The 16901-nt window shown below is 40.8% G+C and overlaps 1 protein-coding gene across 5 annotated transcripts; it reads left to right on the top strand.

Annotated features, from left to right (window-relative positions):
• The first annotated feature begins 275 nt into the window (after positions 1–275).
• Positions 276–15322, top strand: ddhd2 (DDHD domain containing 2). 5 transcript variants are annotated; one of them, XM_086174134.1, is made up of 20 exons: positions 276–409; positions 1125–1332; positions 3297–3320; positions 6729–6918; positions 7993–8186; positions 8278–8367; positions 8481–8601; positions 8711–8800; positions 8887–9028; positions 9141–9349; positions 9450–9514; positions 9633–9749; positions 9834–9929; positions 10710–10886; positions 11008–11034; positions 11627–11782; positions 12060–12162; positions 12297–12458; positions 14037–14205; positions 14329–15322. In XM_086174134.1, exons 2-20 carry the CDS (start codon positions 1234–1236, stop codon positions 14408–14410), a joined length of 2313 nt encoding a protein of 770 aa, XP_086030260.1. In that variant the 5' UTR covers positions 276–409; positions 1125–1233; the 3' UTR covers positions 14411–15322. The 5 variants fall into 5 exon arrangements, with proteins under 5 accessions (XP_086030260.1, XP_086030261.1, XP_086030259.1 ...); XM_086174135.1 differs by lacking the exon at positions 276–409 and adding an exon at positions 421–795 and having other exon boundaries at positions 7996–8186; XM_086174133.1 differs by lacking the exon at positions 276–409 and adding an exon at positions 421–795.
• The last annotated feature ends 1579 nt before the right edge of the window (positions 15323–16901 follow it).

Raw genomic sequence — 16901 nt, 5'->3', positions numbered from 1 at the left:
GGGTATATGGAGAAAAGACAATAACATCTAAATAGTTTAATTTCCTCCAAATTATTGTATTTCATACAAAATAGTCTTTACTTGTGTAATTTGGAGTGTACCTTAACCCCCCTTGCAGGTACCTGGGCTTAGTAGGCTGTGCGTCTTAGTGCACAGCAATCACATGCACCTTTCAGCAGCGTTATTTATTCACAGAGGCAGTTAAATAGAAGGGTTTGGTTACTCCTCTGCGAGAGAAAAGGAAATAAAATCAATAATCGGTTTGTTTTCTTTAAATACCATGAACAGATGTTCATGTTAGTGACGTCGTATCAATATTTGGGGGGCGGCGGTTTGACGATACCGTGATGCCTTTGGGTACCGCTCGTAATTTGGGGTTTCAGGCTTGGATTTTTTTTCTACACTCCAGGTAATGTTTTCCGAGACGTTTACGGGCAGGGGCTTCGTGGTGATCGCTCTTTGTGACATCGGAATGTTGTCGGGAAGATAAATAGTTTTTAGCATTTTCTGACTTGTGCATCGAGCGTCATTTGACGCCGTGTATATATATGCTAAGCTATATGTTAAAGAAACACGGGCCTCGTATGAAGTCCATTTTAATATAGTTGTTTTAGCACACTCCACCCTGGTGTTATCGTAGTTGCTCGTCGTTTATTATCTAGCAGCTTTTTTTTTCAAACAATTCGCTATCCAGACAAGGTTTGACAGAAGGGTTGTCCTCGGCTAGCTGTGCTAACCTGACCCACGCAAACATCCGATAGCATCCCCGGTATCCCTCTGCGGGCGACATAGACGGTGAGTGGAAACTAAAAGCTACCCGCCGTTCAAGAATTCCTATTATCTTGTAGCTCACACGGCTCTGGCGTCTGTCGACAGCCAACAAAGCAGTCGTATATTCACATTAAACTGTCTGAGGATGTAAAGTGACTTTTGTGCGGGCTTTATTAAAACTGCCGGAGCGGTTACACTGGAGTTCAGGTGATGTCTCATGTGTGAGTCCATCTCATCACCTCCCGACCGCATCCCTCATCTGCCATGGATGAATATCAGCCCGAGTGCCTCCGGAAGCTTATTCCCGGCATTTAATAACAAATATGTAAAATATATTGTCTATCTTCTTCCAGTATTATTGGGCCCGGAACTTACTCACAGGACCAGGTGCCCTGGTTGTGCAGCTCTCAACCAAACCCACACCCATAATGGCTTAGCTAGCCGGCTAACGCTGCCGTGCTAATGTCATCCACTCCCTCCGACCAGGGGGGTCTTCGGCAGACCACCCCGCACGCCAACGCCCAGGACCCGGCCCCGCAGGAGACCAAGACTCCGGATCAGGTACGGGTATCTACCTCTAGCTGGATATGACCTGGCATGCTGCTGGCTTGGACCTTCTCCTTTCACCATCACTAGTTGTGAAGTGTGTTAAAAGTCCTAACTAGTGTGAGAAGTTCTGAGAAAATTGAGTTATTTGAAATGTGTGCATATTTTTGCAAAAAAACTGCTTCTTTTTAGAAAGCAAGCCTTTTATTTAGCTACATTTGGATATACCCACAGTTCAGTGCAGAAATCGAACCAGGGATGTTTTTGGTTTGAGACATCTGCACCCATATATCCCAGCTACAATGAATCTCAAAAATAATGTTTGGGGTTTTTGTTAGATCCGGCTGCAGTGAGAGTTTATAAAATGTAATGTCTTTTATGACTTTTGAAAAAAAAAAAAAACACCAACAAGAGAATATCAACCACTAATCATAAATCTGTCCTCAGACTAGTTCTTGGGAACTAAAACCTCAGGAATTGCCTTACTGCCGCTTTCCTTTTCTTCCTCCTTTTTTCAGACCATCCTTCTTCCTCCCTATAGTTTATCAGCAGTTACAAAGCAATCTGTTTTGGTTTTCTACATTGTTGAGTTATTACAGCAATCACATGCCATTGAATTTGCTCAGCCTTCACATTTATTCACATTGAGTCGTTTTGAGTTTTGTCTCTTTTGGTCCTCATTGCTTCACACTAATCTTTCAAGGCCAGTTCGATAAACACAACATTAATTTAACTCCCCACACCGCTGTCTCCACTCCCTACTAAACTTTGTTTTCCTCTTCAGAACTGTCACTCATATACATGTTTCCGCATCTTGAAAATTAATCTTCAGCTGTTTCCTTCAGTTCAGTGGTTGTAAAGGGCTGTAGTGAACAATGCACTATTGAGATTACGGGTGTCCAATTCCTTCCCTTCTTGTTAGTGCTTATTCTTTGTGTTTTGTCCTTCAAAATTACCAGTCTGCTGTAGACCATGTGGAAATACTTCCTTTTTATTGCAATATTCCATCGCCACTGGCACTTATAGTCTAATTTGTAACACTGTGACCTTCCCCCCAACATCAACAATTCAATGTTGTTTTCTGTGCCCTATTGTTAGGTGCTACTTTGGTTAGTTTGTCTCCTCTGTCTTTTCCAGTGATGCCAGAAACTGCTGGAACCCTTACAAAACTAACTATATTCCCTTGCTAAGAAACCTTTGATTTTGTTAACTGTGCTACATCAGGCAGATTGTAATGCCTCCCGGTTTTTCCTATCTAAACGCTTTTAAGTGCTGACACAATCAGTACAGATTAATCTGTCACCACAACCGGTTAACTTTTTTTTAATTACATCAACTGAACTACGTAAACTCGCACATTCATATATTCTTTTGTTAAACTTCTTTATCAATGAAGTTCAGTGCACTGTCTTTGCACGTTTGCTCTTTGTCGCTTAAAGTAAGGATACAACTGCATATGCTGTAGTTTTTTCCATGTTGACACTTATGCCTGTATATAGATTTTTCTAAAAATCAAACCGGTTTTGCAGGTCACACCACATTTGCATAAAACTGTTGCCCACACACTCCCAAATTGTTCATCTTTATTTATTGTGTTGTCCAGCTAAAACTTGTTTTTCTACTTTCGCCTCTTCCAAAAATGTCTACTACGTGTCTGCTTTAATTCAGTCAGTAGCTAGTTTCAATAGCTTATTTCAACAGATAAACAAGCATCTTAACCTGCCTTGACATGAAGTTCACACCATGGCACAGTTCTAATTTGCTAAAGCCCAACTCTTTATGTCATCCAGTGACTGGTTTGTTGCATACTTCTATAATTTATACTTCGGAATTCCATTGACAAGTGAATATTTCTTCCTTTCAATAGATGGCCCAAATAAACATCTTCTGCTCAATTTCCAGAAAAGGTCAAAGACCTCATTGTCAAAGGCCACCGCATCTACTAACACTAACTCTGTTTCTCTGATTAAATCTTCCAGACTCCTCTCTGGAATTCCTCTTTGGTAAGACCCCCTTCCCCTTTCCTGTTTTTCTAATGAGTACATTACTTTGTCATTATTTTTTAATTGAATTTAAAAGTGTGTGATGTAATCAAAGCAGTCAACCGGTAGTTTCCAGACCTACTTGTGTTTATTTCCAGGCTTGGATCTGGAATGATTATCGCCACTTTCTTGTGGCACTTCCTTGCAGTTTCCCATCCTCTCACAATTGTTAAAATCCATTATCTCAATTTATTACTGTTTCTCTACAGTCATAATCCCACCAAAGTGTCACCTTTTACTTTGTATTCCTCTAGCTTAAATTCAACAAATATTATACCTTATTTTAAGTACTTGTCCGTTGACTGTACAACCACCACTCCATTAAACTGGATAAGATGTGTTTTTTTCCATTGGAAATTCATCCCAGTGTTCTTCTTTGCAAAGCTTCACTGACCCCCTGTATCTTCAGTCAGCAGTCAATGATTTGGGGATATGTGTCTTATGTTTTAGTGGATTATGATCAGTCCCAGTAGTTCTTTTCCGTACGGTTTACCCTCTACTCACACACCGAGTCCAGATTCATGACAGTTAATTCCCAATCACTAATAAAAATGTTCTGCTATTGCCATCATTTAACCATGAAATCCATGACATCACCAAATATTGCTTCACTCCAGTCTTCTATTTAGATTTAAGTGACTTATGGTCCCCATCTTTTTCTTTCCTGCCCCCAGTGTCACCCCTTCACATCCTCAATCGTTCCACGGTCCCAATATTCCACATGGCATACCTTTCTTTATATAAGTCACAACTCCTCTTCTGCCCTCACCCCCGTCTCACCTCTCTGCCAAATATTCCGACTTTTGCCCCTTCTTGATGTTTAACATCCACAGCGTCTGGTTTCTCTCTCTACTTACTGAAAATAAAAGGGCTTCAAATTATGACGATCACCAATCAAGCTTCTTTTGAAGTAACATGACCCTCAATTATATAAAACAGTCTGACTTTTTCTTAGACTGTGCAGTCATCCAATGTGACTCTTTAGAATTTTGCGAAGTGTCTTCATTCTGTCTCATATAAATAATAGTATACAAAAGCTTTTGCAATAAGCAGGATCTTTGTTGCATTTATCACTCCCTGCCAAAGAATTATTTTTTTTCCTCATGCTCTGTCCTTTTGTTGTTGCTGCTGATGTTTTGATACTCAAGGCCAGAGTCGTGAATTATCACAGAACTTTTGTAATTCTTTAACACTATATGTGAACAAGCAGCAATGTACACTAGTCCTTTGTCATATTGCACCTCACCTTTCACAGTCTCACTGTATCTTGTATTTATAACTTTTTAATCTAATTGTTATATCACAGATTTAAAAAGCAATGTTTTTTCACTATACTAAGGGTTTTGCAGTTTTTATATATTTATTATATCAGTTACTTTAATAATAGAATAAGCTTTTTCTAGGGTGGGAACCAACCAGAGCACGGTGTTCTGTATTCTGGACTCTGATTCGCTCAGTGACTGTAGCATCATTCTCTGCATCTCCTGCGCATAGCGGGCATTTAGCATCTGCCTTGTCCATTTCACATCCACGTGCAATTGCTACTCGCAGTGTTATAATCAGTGGTAGTACCCATTATAATTTTATATGTAAGCTAAAATGATGTATGTTTCTGAGTGTAAAAAGTGTTAGAGTACAGGAATGGTTTAAAAGTATGGGAAAGGTTAATAAGAGTGTGGAGAGAGTCCTAAAATTCTAAATATATATAAATAATATTTGTCACGGCTGGTTCTGGAATGTAATAAGGGACTACCGTGGTTGTTTTTTTTTTTTCTCTCCCACAGTTTAGTCAGGTTGACTTAGTCTATGTTGGGCGCTACTGCCCATATCTCTCTCACGCTTCTTGTTGACCCGCCCGTAACACTCAAGTTATCCTCTCTTTCACTTATGCCAGCCTGGGAGGAAATCCAAAAATCAGTTCACTGCAATTACTCAGATTATTTTCTCCAACACTCATGACTCATCTGACACTTTGATCTTGTCAAAATCCGTTATTCTCTTGACATTGTCCAACTACGCCTCACTGTCACATCATATCTCCATCCCCTAACAACCCTGTGTTTCTTTTTTTCCAGCATTGCTCCCGACTCTCCCACAAACCTCACCAACTTTCACGATCCTTTCCTCAGGTGTTTGTTAACCATTAACTGCACATGGTGCCTGTTGAGCCTGTCTGCCATGGCAGACAAGTGTGCCACTGCAAAACCAAAGGGTCCCATTTCAGGATGTGAAAGAGAAATTCCTTATAGTATATTCGTGACAGTGAATTCTAGTTCATCATGTAGTGCATTGTATTATTTTTGTATGTTACATTGAATATCCCGTTGCATGGTTCTGTTAGACAAAAGTAAGGGTAATATTGTCATCATTTGTCACTGATCAGCTGCAGCAGGCTTCTTTTTCTCCTTCTTCTCTGAGTTTTCATAGTCATTTGGATCCCTGGAGTTCAAGGGACAAGGACTTTATTTTTACACGATCTATGTTTGTCTTCTGTTCACTCCAAATAAGGCCGGATCTTCCATCGGGATAGCCACAAAGAATTTGATGTAAAATGTACATGAAATCGTGATTAGTCCTTTCTAATTTCAATCTCATGGCTGAAATGGTCCTGTCGGCTTTGAGTAACAAGTAAAATTCACACCATTTTAGACAAAAGAGTTAATTCTCAATTTATTGCACATGTCAAAGGGAAAAGCTGTTATTTTTAATTCACCAAAATAGCTTGGGCATTCTTTAAATACCGAATGACTGTAGAACAGAATGTCAGTGTAGACATTGCACAGTAGCTGAGACAATAGATAGATGTCATATATACAGTCCCTCTTTATGGTTTTCACACATATGGGAGCAATGTCAGCTCTCCAATTGTAACTAAGGAAGAAAAAACAAATTTATACCAATCCTTCCAAATCCCAATTTACTGGTAATCTTTCTTTCAATCCCTACCGTGCTGCATCCACCAAAAATTGATTGTGGGGTTGACAGATTAGCAGTGTGGCTTGTTTGTTGTGCCAAGAAGGAGCAGCTGGCTGCTGTAGCTCAAAAATCCTTTTTTGAACGTCCCACATTCGGGGCGGTGGCCGTGACGGTTGTTGCGAGAGGAGGAAACAAGACACTGTTTGTGGAGTATCGAAGAATAAAACTGGGCTTTGTGCGTGCAACCATGTGGTGGACCAATCCTGTCCTGCCCACTTTTCATTGCTTCGTCAGACATCTTTGGCAAGAAAACAGACCGTACTCCAACTTGCCTCTGCCAAATTTGCATAGTGCACATCTTGTGTTTGGACTTCTTGCATTGATGATGTGACAAAGAGATATTGATTTTTATTTTTTGTTGTTGTTTTCGCATCTTGACATTTTCCTCCCAAGGTGTCACCTGCAGAAGATGAATCTTATCCCTCCAGTCCGTCACCGGAGATGGTCGATGACAAGCCCGATCCCGCTCCCTACCAGAGTGTCAAACCTCACTGGTTCTTCTGCCGACGCGCTGATGAAGACACGGCCTGGCTTCCCTTCAGCAAGGAAGACTCAGACAAATTAGAGGATGCACATAACATTGGTAAGTTTGTATATTCAGCGTGTCGACTAATAAAGGCTGAGCGCGATCACCTATTTAGAAATCAAGTTTAGCTGGATTAAGACCAAGCTAACAGACTGCACCACGGCATCACTGAACTTGTGAACTTGACTACAAGGCCGCCTTGTCACGATTTACAACTGCCGTATTTGCATGGGTAATTAGCGGCAACATTTTAAAAGTAGGAAAACAATGGATTCATTAACAAAAACAGCTGTGAGATGAAAGAAATGTCAAAATATTATACTTGGCAAGGCTATAACTATCATAACTATGAAGTTCAATGTTGGGATTGTTTGTGAGCTCACTCATGTTTATAAACATTTTTTGACAGTTTCCAGGAGATACACCTACTATCTGCTCAAAGATAATCCAAGATATTCCGCAGAAATCGTTACACGCAATGAACAGGCCAGTTTTGCTCCTGAAATCTTGAAGTACACATTATTATTACAAAACTGGGATGGGCTGTTTTTTTTATCTCCCTTTGCATTCCTCTAGAAGGCATGTTTACACATCTGTCAGCAGAAGTCCAAAGTCAGTAAGCGAAGCTAGAGACAGCCATGTTTGTTTCATATGGTGACAGAATGTAAACCTAAATAGCCATCAGGTCTATATCTCCACAGATGTACCATAAAATAATGTATTCCTATTCTCTTCTACCATATGAATTCCACAGCAGTAAAGTAAAATAAAGACTACTTATTTGATATTTGCTAATACATATTTGATTCGTCTTAAATAGAAGTTCTCATATGTTCTCAGTTCATGGCTACTGATTGGTTGGAAATATAAATTTTTGCTGTCTCACAAAGTGCTTGGATCTTTTTGGCCTGTTTTTGAATAGGGTTCTGATTGGGGTTTTAAACATGGTAAATAAGATAACCCTCCGTCACACTCCCATTCCCTGTAGTTCAATACTTGATTTGGAAAGTTGGCTGCATGTTAATAAAAAGGTACATTCTGAAAAGTAAAGTCAGTAAATATGTGTCATCATCAAAGCCTGGTTTGTTTTTGCCAGAAGTTTGCATCAATTTTTTTTTCTTAACATCGCAGCAGGGCACTGCAAGGAGGACCTGGTGGTCACCGTGAACGGAGAGCGGTACGATGTCCGTGTGAGGGAGAGAAGGCGCTATGCTGTGTACTGGGAACAGGCTCCCACGGAGGTCCGCCGCTGCACGTGGTTCTATAAAGGAGATAAAGACACCCGGTTCATGCCGTATCCTGAGGACTTCAGCAACAGTCTAGAGGTCATTGCCGTACTGCTCATTCCATCACCTTGCCAATTTCTTTATTACATTTTTTGTCACATGATTGACTTTTGACTCTCAAATATTCCAGGATGCCTATATGATAGCAGTCACTCTAGACGAGTGGAAGAGGAAGCTCGATTTTCCTACTGGGGAGACCGTGATCTTGCACAATCCCAAGGTAAGATGAGGTAAAAAAAAAAAGACAATTCTGAAAACACAAAGGCCGATACCGAAAGTCTAAAAATTCCCATTTCCCTTCTCTTTCCTCCGACCTCATGCCCCGTCTCCTAGCTGATAATGCACTATAAGCCAATCGGTTTGCAGGACGAGTGGGTCTCCTCCCCCTCTGAGCACACTCGTCCTCTCACGGTCAAGAGGGGCGTTGACAGCATCTCTGTTGAAATACCAGACGGTACGTGTTAGCCCGTGCCGTTCAGAGACGCAGCCAAATGCAAGTCACTTTTTCAGTGTAATACGTCTAGTTGTCAGGTGTGCATTTCAAAGAATTCCCGTCTTTCCAGGTGAACCACAAAAAATCGACCATCTTGTCTTCATGGTGCACGGCATCGGCCCTGCATGTGACTTGCGCTTTAGATCCATCATACAGTGCGGTAAATACGCATTTGAAAATGTGCGCTCGTAGTTCTTTGCATATGTGTGTTTATATTTATTGTATTGCCCCTTCTCCTCTCTCTAGTGAATGATTTCAGGGGTGCTTGTCTGTCCCTCCTGGCCTCTCATTATAAGCATGCTCAACAGGAAGGCAAGGTAGGCCGAGTGGAGTTCCTCCCAGTGAACTGGCACAGCGCTTTACACGGGGATGCCACGGGTGTGGATGAGTAAGCATTAAAAGAAACAGGGCTTCTTTATAGTTTTTTTTCTTAAATCTGTATTTCTTGCAGGAAAAAAAAACAACTTTTTAATTCTTTTGTGGCTCTCTCCAATTTCCAGTGATATCCAGAGAATCACACTGCCAAGCATCAGCAGGCTGCGGCATTTCACCAATGACACACTGCTGGATTTGTTTTTCTATAATAGTCCCACCTACTGCCAGACCATAGTGGATACAGTAGCCTCAGAAATCAACAGACTACATGCTCTCTTTAAACAAAGGCACCCAGAGTTCAAGGGGGCTGTTTCTGTTGTGGGCCACAGCCTGGGTTAGAGACACCACAGACATACATTCACTCATAAATGCAATAGGAAAATCCCGGTTTCCATTCATCCTTTTAATATCTGTCTCCTAATTTTTTTTTTAAGGCTCGCTGATCCTTTTCGACATGTTAACGAATCAGAGAACTGGTTTAGAAGCAGCCAAAGAAAAGGTACAGTGACATTCAAATGATAGGATCGTTTAGTCGGTAAATTGGGGTAAAAAAACGGGACTATTTTGCCGTATATAGATGGAAAAGTTCTCAAATTCACCCTATCTCTGCACCCAAGGTGCCTGAGGAGCTATGTCATCTGAACTGTGACACTCTGGAGCAGACGCTGGCCAGACTGGGCCTACAGCAATACCTTCCCGTGCTACAGGCCGAGAACCTAGACTTAGAATCCCTGGTGATACACATTCACTCTAATGCAAAACACACACAAACACGGTGTATTTCATCACTTATGAACACGAGGTTTTCTCGTTTTCAGGCTCTTTGCAAAGAGTGCGACCTCAAGGATATAGGAATCCCCCTTGGACCTCGGAAGAAGATCATGAAATATGTCAGGAGGAAAGGCTGTCCAGAGGTTAGATATCAACTGAAATTCCTTTTTTTTCAGTTTGATTTTATTATAAATAGATAGGATCTGACTGACTTTCTTTTCTACTAATATCATCACAACAGAGTTATATGATTGCTGATATCCTTTTGACAGACTGCGTTTTTCACTTTTTTTAAATCTGCGTTTTAAGTGATAAGTTGCAATATCAAAAGCATTTACAATAGTTACAAGTAACACGTTTTAAACAGTAAAGGGAAAAACTGAATAGCTAATGATTTGATATATATTCACTCTCACTAAATCGCGATTCACTTTTCAAGGTCTCACTGTATTTATAACATTGCAAAAGCATGTGGTATAGCAAAAAATACACAATATAAAGTTGCAATACTTTTAATCCGCAAATTTTATATCGCGGATATGCAGTATAAATGTATTTCATATATTGATTATTTCAGTCATTTTCATTGTAAAATAACCATTTTCTAGGGTGAGAACTAACAGGATTGTGTTCTGTATCTTGGGCTATGATTGGCTCAGAAACTGTAGCATCATTCTCTGCATCTCCTGCGCATAGAATGCGGAAGGGAGGGTCATAAGGCTTTAAAATATACAGAAATGATAAAATAAAAATATGGTCAGACCTTTGTGGATTTTTGTTAACACCGCTGGTTTTAGAACATAATGATAAACAAGGGATGACTGTAACGGGTTTCGTTTTTTAGATTTGGTTTTGACGGGGACCTCCGTGTGCCCGCCTACTACTTAGTTTGCTTAAGAAATAAAGCCTTTCAATCTTTACAGCCCTGTAAAGCGATGCATCCAGCGCCTGGGCTACAAGCTGCTCCTCAGGATTCCTCAGCCATGGACGGAGAAAGAAGTCCGCCTTCAGAGTCGATGGCACAGCAGTCCCACTTCCACAGAGCGCAGTCTATCACCAGTGCAGTGGATTACGAGTACTTCGACATGGGCATCGGACAGGTACCACACATGCACCCGGGCGCACGTACACACTTAGACTAGCTCTGCTTTGGAGTACCAGTCGCTTACAGCTTTAATGCATCACACTCCTGCTTTTTTCCTCTCCCGCTTACCTGGACAGACCAATGGAGGCATAGCCAAGGGACAGGTGTGTCTCACACAGAGTCCCCCATGCTCTCTGGATTTTTCTCTGTTGTTCTCCTTGATCGTCACTCTCCCCCTTACACACAGTGACAATAAGGAATTCCAAAGGAAAAACAAGAGTGTCCGTTTTATTAGCAATTACTTCACAATTGATGCGTAACTCACTTATAGCAGACTTGCTGTGCCTGCAGTGTTCTCAAATAGCAGAAAAAAAACGTTCTTTATCATGTGTCTGCTGATATGTTGCTCGAAGAACACCACCCTGTGCTACCTCATGACTCAATTCTTTTGTTGACGTTTTTTTGTTTGTTTGTTTTTCCCAGATTTAGTGAACTCCATTGCTGCACTTTTTGCCTATGCTTATATCTCTCTGCAAGAGTACCTGCTGCTGGGAACCCCTCCCTCCACAGCTCCCCCCATTTCACAATGTCCTATCCTGTGGCTGTTGTCCAAATGTCCAAATATCAGCACTTGAATCTCCTTGTGTCCCACGAGTGCTCTTCCATTTGTTTGAATGAATAAGTCCAAGTAAACCGTCGCAATTTCCTTGAGTCTTCATAAAAAGCCTGACAGTAATGATCGATTTGTCTTTCCAGGTATCCATTGATTACCCACAGTTGGCTTTCCACCCACAGACGTTCTTTGCCTTCGGCTCCCCCATTGGAATGTTCCTGACCGTTCGTGGGCTGAAACGGATTGATCCCAACTACACCTTCCCAACCTGCAAGAGCTTCTACAACATCTACCACCCAGTGAGCAGTGTTCTATTCACTGCATTTGCCTCGGCAACAAATGTTACTTTGGCTTTTATTTGCTTCGTAAATGGCAATTTTACACAAAAGCAAATTTGTGTACAATTTCCCAACCATCACCCTGATCCACCTCCATAGTACACAGTGCAAAGCCATGATTAGCGCTTTTCTTGTTCTAAACAGAATGTAAAAAGGAAAAAGATTTGCGTGGCAGAAAGTTGAGTCTTTGGCATGGTGAAAGAGGTCACTCGTCTACTTTTCTCTCGTTTCTCCTCAGTATGATCCTGTTGCTTATCGGGTAGAGCCCATGATTGTTTCAGAAATGGATCTAGAGCCAATGCTGATCCCTCACCATAAAGGACGCAAGAGGATGCACCTGGGTTTGGGAGTTTTATTTCTTGTCTTTCAAAACATGGTTTGGGTTTTTGTCAAGCAAACTTTTTCACTTTTCATTTTAAAACTAATTCAGTTTATTTCAAAATTAATTGAATTGATGTTTCTCCTTGTCGCGAAGAGCTAAAGGACAGCTTGACCCGTATGAGCATGGATTTAAAGAACAACGTCCTGGGATCACTGCGCACAGCATGGCAGTCCCTTGCAAGAATACCTGCTGCTGCACTGCCCCCGGTGGAGGAAGGACAAACTACAACAGAGGGAAACCTTCAAGAGGCAGAGGGTACGCAACCGCTTGAACTTGTGTGTGTGTGCGTCTATGTGTACACTACAAAGTCTTTCTATGACACTGTCTTGCATTTACATTTCTTTATTTTTTCCATCTGCCCGCCAACAACCTCCTGTCTGATGCTCCTGCTTCCCCCACCCTTCACCACCTTTTCATGAACCACAGCTTCACAGCACTTACTTTAGCCCCTTTATCGCTTCACTTCCACTTAAACTCCATTCTTTAGCTTCATTTTTTTTGTTTTATAGAGCCTGAGAAATAACTCGATGAAAACCCATTTCTCTCTTTGATCCTCTGCTGTGGTTCCCCGGGGCGCTTGAAAATAATTAGCGAGTATTTAATTAAAACATTTTATTTTGGTTTGTTTCTTTTCAAAATTGAATTATACATTGGAAGATTATGGCGATTAAAAACGTATAAAACGTCGCTCTTAGTAAGCAACTGCACGCACCAGTAAAAGGATGGCAGCATACAGAGAGGACGGCATATTTTAAGTGCAGCTTTTTTTTTTTTTCCATTGAGTATTTTCCTTAAAACTAACCTTCAGCCCAACGTCTTTTTTTCTGAGTTCAAAATGTTTTGTTGCATTTAGAAATGTCATTTAGTTTCTGCAGTTGTTCATTGATTAAAAAAAAAATGCAACAAATATTTTGTGTATACACAGCATAAAGGCAAAAAAATTAATTCATTTTAAATTCCAAGCGGGTTGTGTGGCTCCCTGTGTTTTCTTTACTGTTGGGAAACAGGTCCAAATGGCTCTTTGACTATAAATCTGAATTAAATCTGGAAAGTAAAAATGTTGTTTCCCTTACAAAAACAAATCAACCGACATTGAATACTTGCTGTTTTTTTTAAAATTGGGATTCCCTTGTCAAAAACAATTTGAATCAATGTATCTTTCCATTTATTTACCATTGAAGTGGTTCATCTGCAGGTCACCTCCTGTCGCTGAGCGTACTGACCTTCTCTACAGCTCCTGTCAGTTCTTATAGGTCAAAGGAATTTCTGTTGCTGTCTGAACAGATTATACACTCACCTTTTTGGCATTCTATTTGATAGACCGGTCACATTGCTATTGTTGTACTAAGTACACGGCCTATACTTGCTTTTGCCACATGACAGCACTGAGGACACATTAGAAAGAGAAGAGTTTTGCTGTGCACGAATCTGCAATTCAATGTTTGCCATTAATGCCCTCTGAAAAAGAAAGCCATTTATCCATATAAAAGCAACGGTGACATTCATTCAGCATTAAACACGCCTGTCCTGAGAGGTACTCAAAACATTTATGCTTGCACTTTGAGCAAGTGCATATAAAAAGCAAATGTTTCGACCCCGATTTAGAGTAATCTGAAAATTGTTTGATTTGTTGTTTATTTTTTTAGCCTGTGCATGAAAATACTAAAAATTATTAATTTGATATAGACTAGATCCTGACTCTAAAAAATGGATCGTATTTAAAATGCATAAAAAAAAATCGACAGTATGATATTGGGCCAATCGCACAGTCATTATTCATCATGAACAGTATAATCTACACCTGTGCTTAGAGTTTCTACCCCGTTCTTTCAGGAGTGAGCGAGGAGGTGGATTCGTCGGGATCAGCAGAGCCGCCCCAACAGCCAGAGATCAAAGTTGGGATGTTGAACGGCGGACGGAGGATCGATTACGTACTCCAAGAGAAACCCATTGAGAGCTTCAACGAGTACCTGTTTGCAATCCAGTCTCATCTTTGCTACTGGTGAGTCGTGCGCCTGGCGTACCACCGCTTTTTTTTTTTCCCCCTTTCTTCTATTTCCTCTGCTTTATCAGACGGATTTCCATCTCAACCCTGTATCCCCCACTCGTGTTCTCTGCCTTCCAGGGAATCTGAAGACACAGCTCTGCTGCTGTTGAAGGAAATCTACGACAAACTGGGCGTCACCTTCGAACAGCCGCAGCAATAATCCACATTTTACTGAAGATACACGTGCTTTGGTTACCTGGGAAACAAACAGTTGAAAGAACCAAAGGTTGGACTATGCCAGAATGCCTCACGGTTGGAACGCTACCTGGCTGTTCCACTGTTTGGCGGCGGTCAGGCTGTCTCTATTCAGAAACGCCAGTCAGCACCAATTTGAAGTCTCGGATTTGCCGAACTGTTCTGGGAGTCCGTGAATTAATTTAACTCCATCTCGACATTTAATGCTATTCTACTCGTCGCACTTTTCTGTCTTCTAACCAGTACCTTTTTTTTTTTTTTTCTCTGACCTGCTTGGATCAAAATTAGAGACAAGTCATACGTGCAGCTATTGCAGAAAAATGGGGTATTTTACATTTACTATCATGATAGTGTTAAAAACCAAACCAAGACTGCTCTTTTCATAATGATCAAAGGATGTTGAACCTCAAAGAGTCTGCTGCTCTAATTTGTAGTTAAACAGCACATTTTTGATGGACTTTATTAGTTTCTAATGCGGAAGATGAAGGTTGATCCTCGCAGCTATTTTCATTCTACCGTTTCTGATGCCCTTCGAAGCCCAAAGAGTCTCCTGATCATGTGCAATGAAGAAATAGTTTTGAAGTCCTTTTTTGTATTTTTTAGTTTGTTTGAAGGATTTATTTCAGCATGACAATAATTATACATGCGTGAAACAAATAAACCCCAGAGGAAAAAAAAAATCTAGATATGAAGGGTAGAAGGCCAGGCGCTTGAATGAATACTGCTTTTATATGTATGAGTGAAATTACTCTTCTTCACCACCATGCTTGCAACAATCTGACTATACTTTCGCAAATAACAATTGCACTTACTGAATCAGACCCGACTCTGCTATATTACTTTGCAACAAGATACTATAAAAAATATATTTTCTGAATTGCAAATGTCTTTATGTCCAAAAATTTTGTGTGTACCAGGAAAAAAAAAATCCAATTTGATTGATGGATCCAGCAATAAGGAGGTTTTTACATTGTGTAAATTGAATATAAATAGAATATTCAGTACGGTAAGTTATGTGGAAATGATGTTTCCATATGGAAGCAGAATCGCTAACCACTGCACCCCCATTATGATTTATAGTTTTATTTTCCACTATCTCATACACGTCGTTATTTCAGTATTTTGTACCAGAGCCCTCTTCTCAACAACACAGTTGAAATATGCTGAAAACTAAATAATGTCTAAATTTACTGGCTCATTACTGTCTCTACATGGGATCTTTTTTTTTTCCCCTGCCTACTTCTAGTGGTTTCTCTATTCACACAATGGACCTGATCTTGATTTATAACAATACATACTAAATAAAACTGCAAAAAATTGCTACATGTTCTGGTACGTGTCTTGTAATTTTGACTTTGAGAGACAAACCAGATACATCAAATAAACGCGGGATGCCATATGTCACAGGAATTCTGCCATTAGGTCCGTTTCGTTTGCATCGGGAAGTAAAAACACGTACGTGAGACTCCGAAGCAGCCTGAACGGTGCAGATCAAGATCTTAAAATCACCTAAAATGGCCGTGTTAGTAAGGTTTTGACGATGAAGAACGCCGCTGTTTTTGCTAAAAGGGAATGCCAAAATCAACATGAACTGAAAAAATTAGCAGTATCTACTTGACAGGCTCACCCTGCGTGTCACATCGATTCGTTTTTTTCTTTTTTGCTCAGAATATTTTTTACAGGCTGAATGCTAATACAGCATCCAAGTTGTAACATTTTAAGGGAAGACGTTCGGAAACAATATGAACCTGTTTCCACACACTCCCATCCCTTTTTTTTTTGTTTGTTTTTTAGATTTTTTTTCCAAAAAAAAAAAGGAAAAAAAAGTTTAAAAAAATTCCATACCTGTCATTAAAACTCGATCAAGTCATGGCCACTGTGTTTCGAGCTGCTCGCAAGACCCTAATCCCTTATAACTTCTCCATTTTTTTTTTTTTTTTAACCACATCTCTCAATTTTTGGGCCACACATAGAGCTCTGTTGCGAGAGTCTTATGTGAGTTCATCACAAAAGGCCGGAAGTCGCTTCAGAGGCTTTTTTTTTCCCCCGCGTCACCCGCGGTCTCTCTTCTATTTGTGGCCGACGAAATAAAGCGTAGGATCGCACCCGTGCACAGGGCGAGCTCTCTCTTTTAAGCTCCTCTGTGTAAGTGCGTTTGTCATGCAAGTCTTGCGGGGGTTGGGATGGGGGAGGAGGGCGCAGGGGTGGGCTTAGGGTCACAGCAGGTAGCGGGATAATAAGAGGCGCTGTGTTTTACGCCTGTCGACTCTCCCTCTCGGTCTCAGATGTGAAGCTGTCGCACAATAGAAGGGACTCTTTCTGTGTCAAACAATACTCTGACCCCCTGCCAGATACCCGCCCGCCCTTCCAGCTCCTTATTCAGCTACAACCCCCTCACACCTCCTTGTCTTTCTACTTCAAAGGGCTTTACAGTAAGAAGCAATTGAAAGCGGTGT

The sequence above is a fragment of the Fistularia commersonii genome, chromosome 26, assembly GCF_037954325.1.
Source record: "Fistularia commersonii isolate RoL2024-O1a breed Wild chromosome 26, RoL_Fcom_v1.0, whole genome shotgun sequence".
In the NCBI taxonomy this organism is placed as follows: domain Eukaryota; kingdom Metazoa; phylum Chordata; class Actinopteri; order Syngnathiformes; family Fistulariidae; genus Fistularia; species Fistularia commersonii.
The sequence above is the reverse complement of the archived record's forward strand: the minus strand, read 5'-3'. Positions and strand labels throughout refer to the sequence as shown.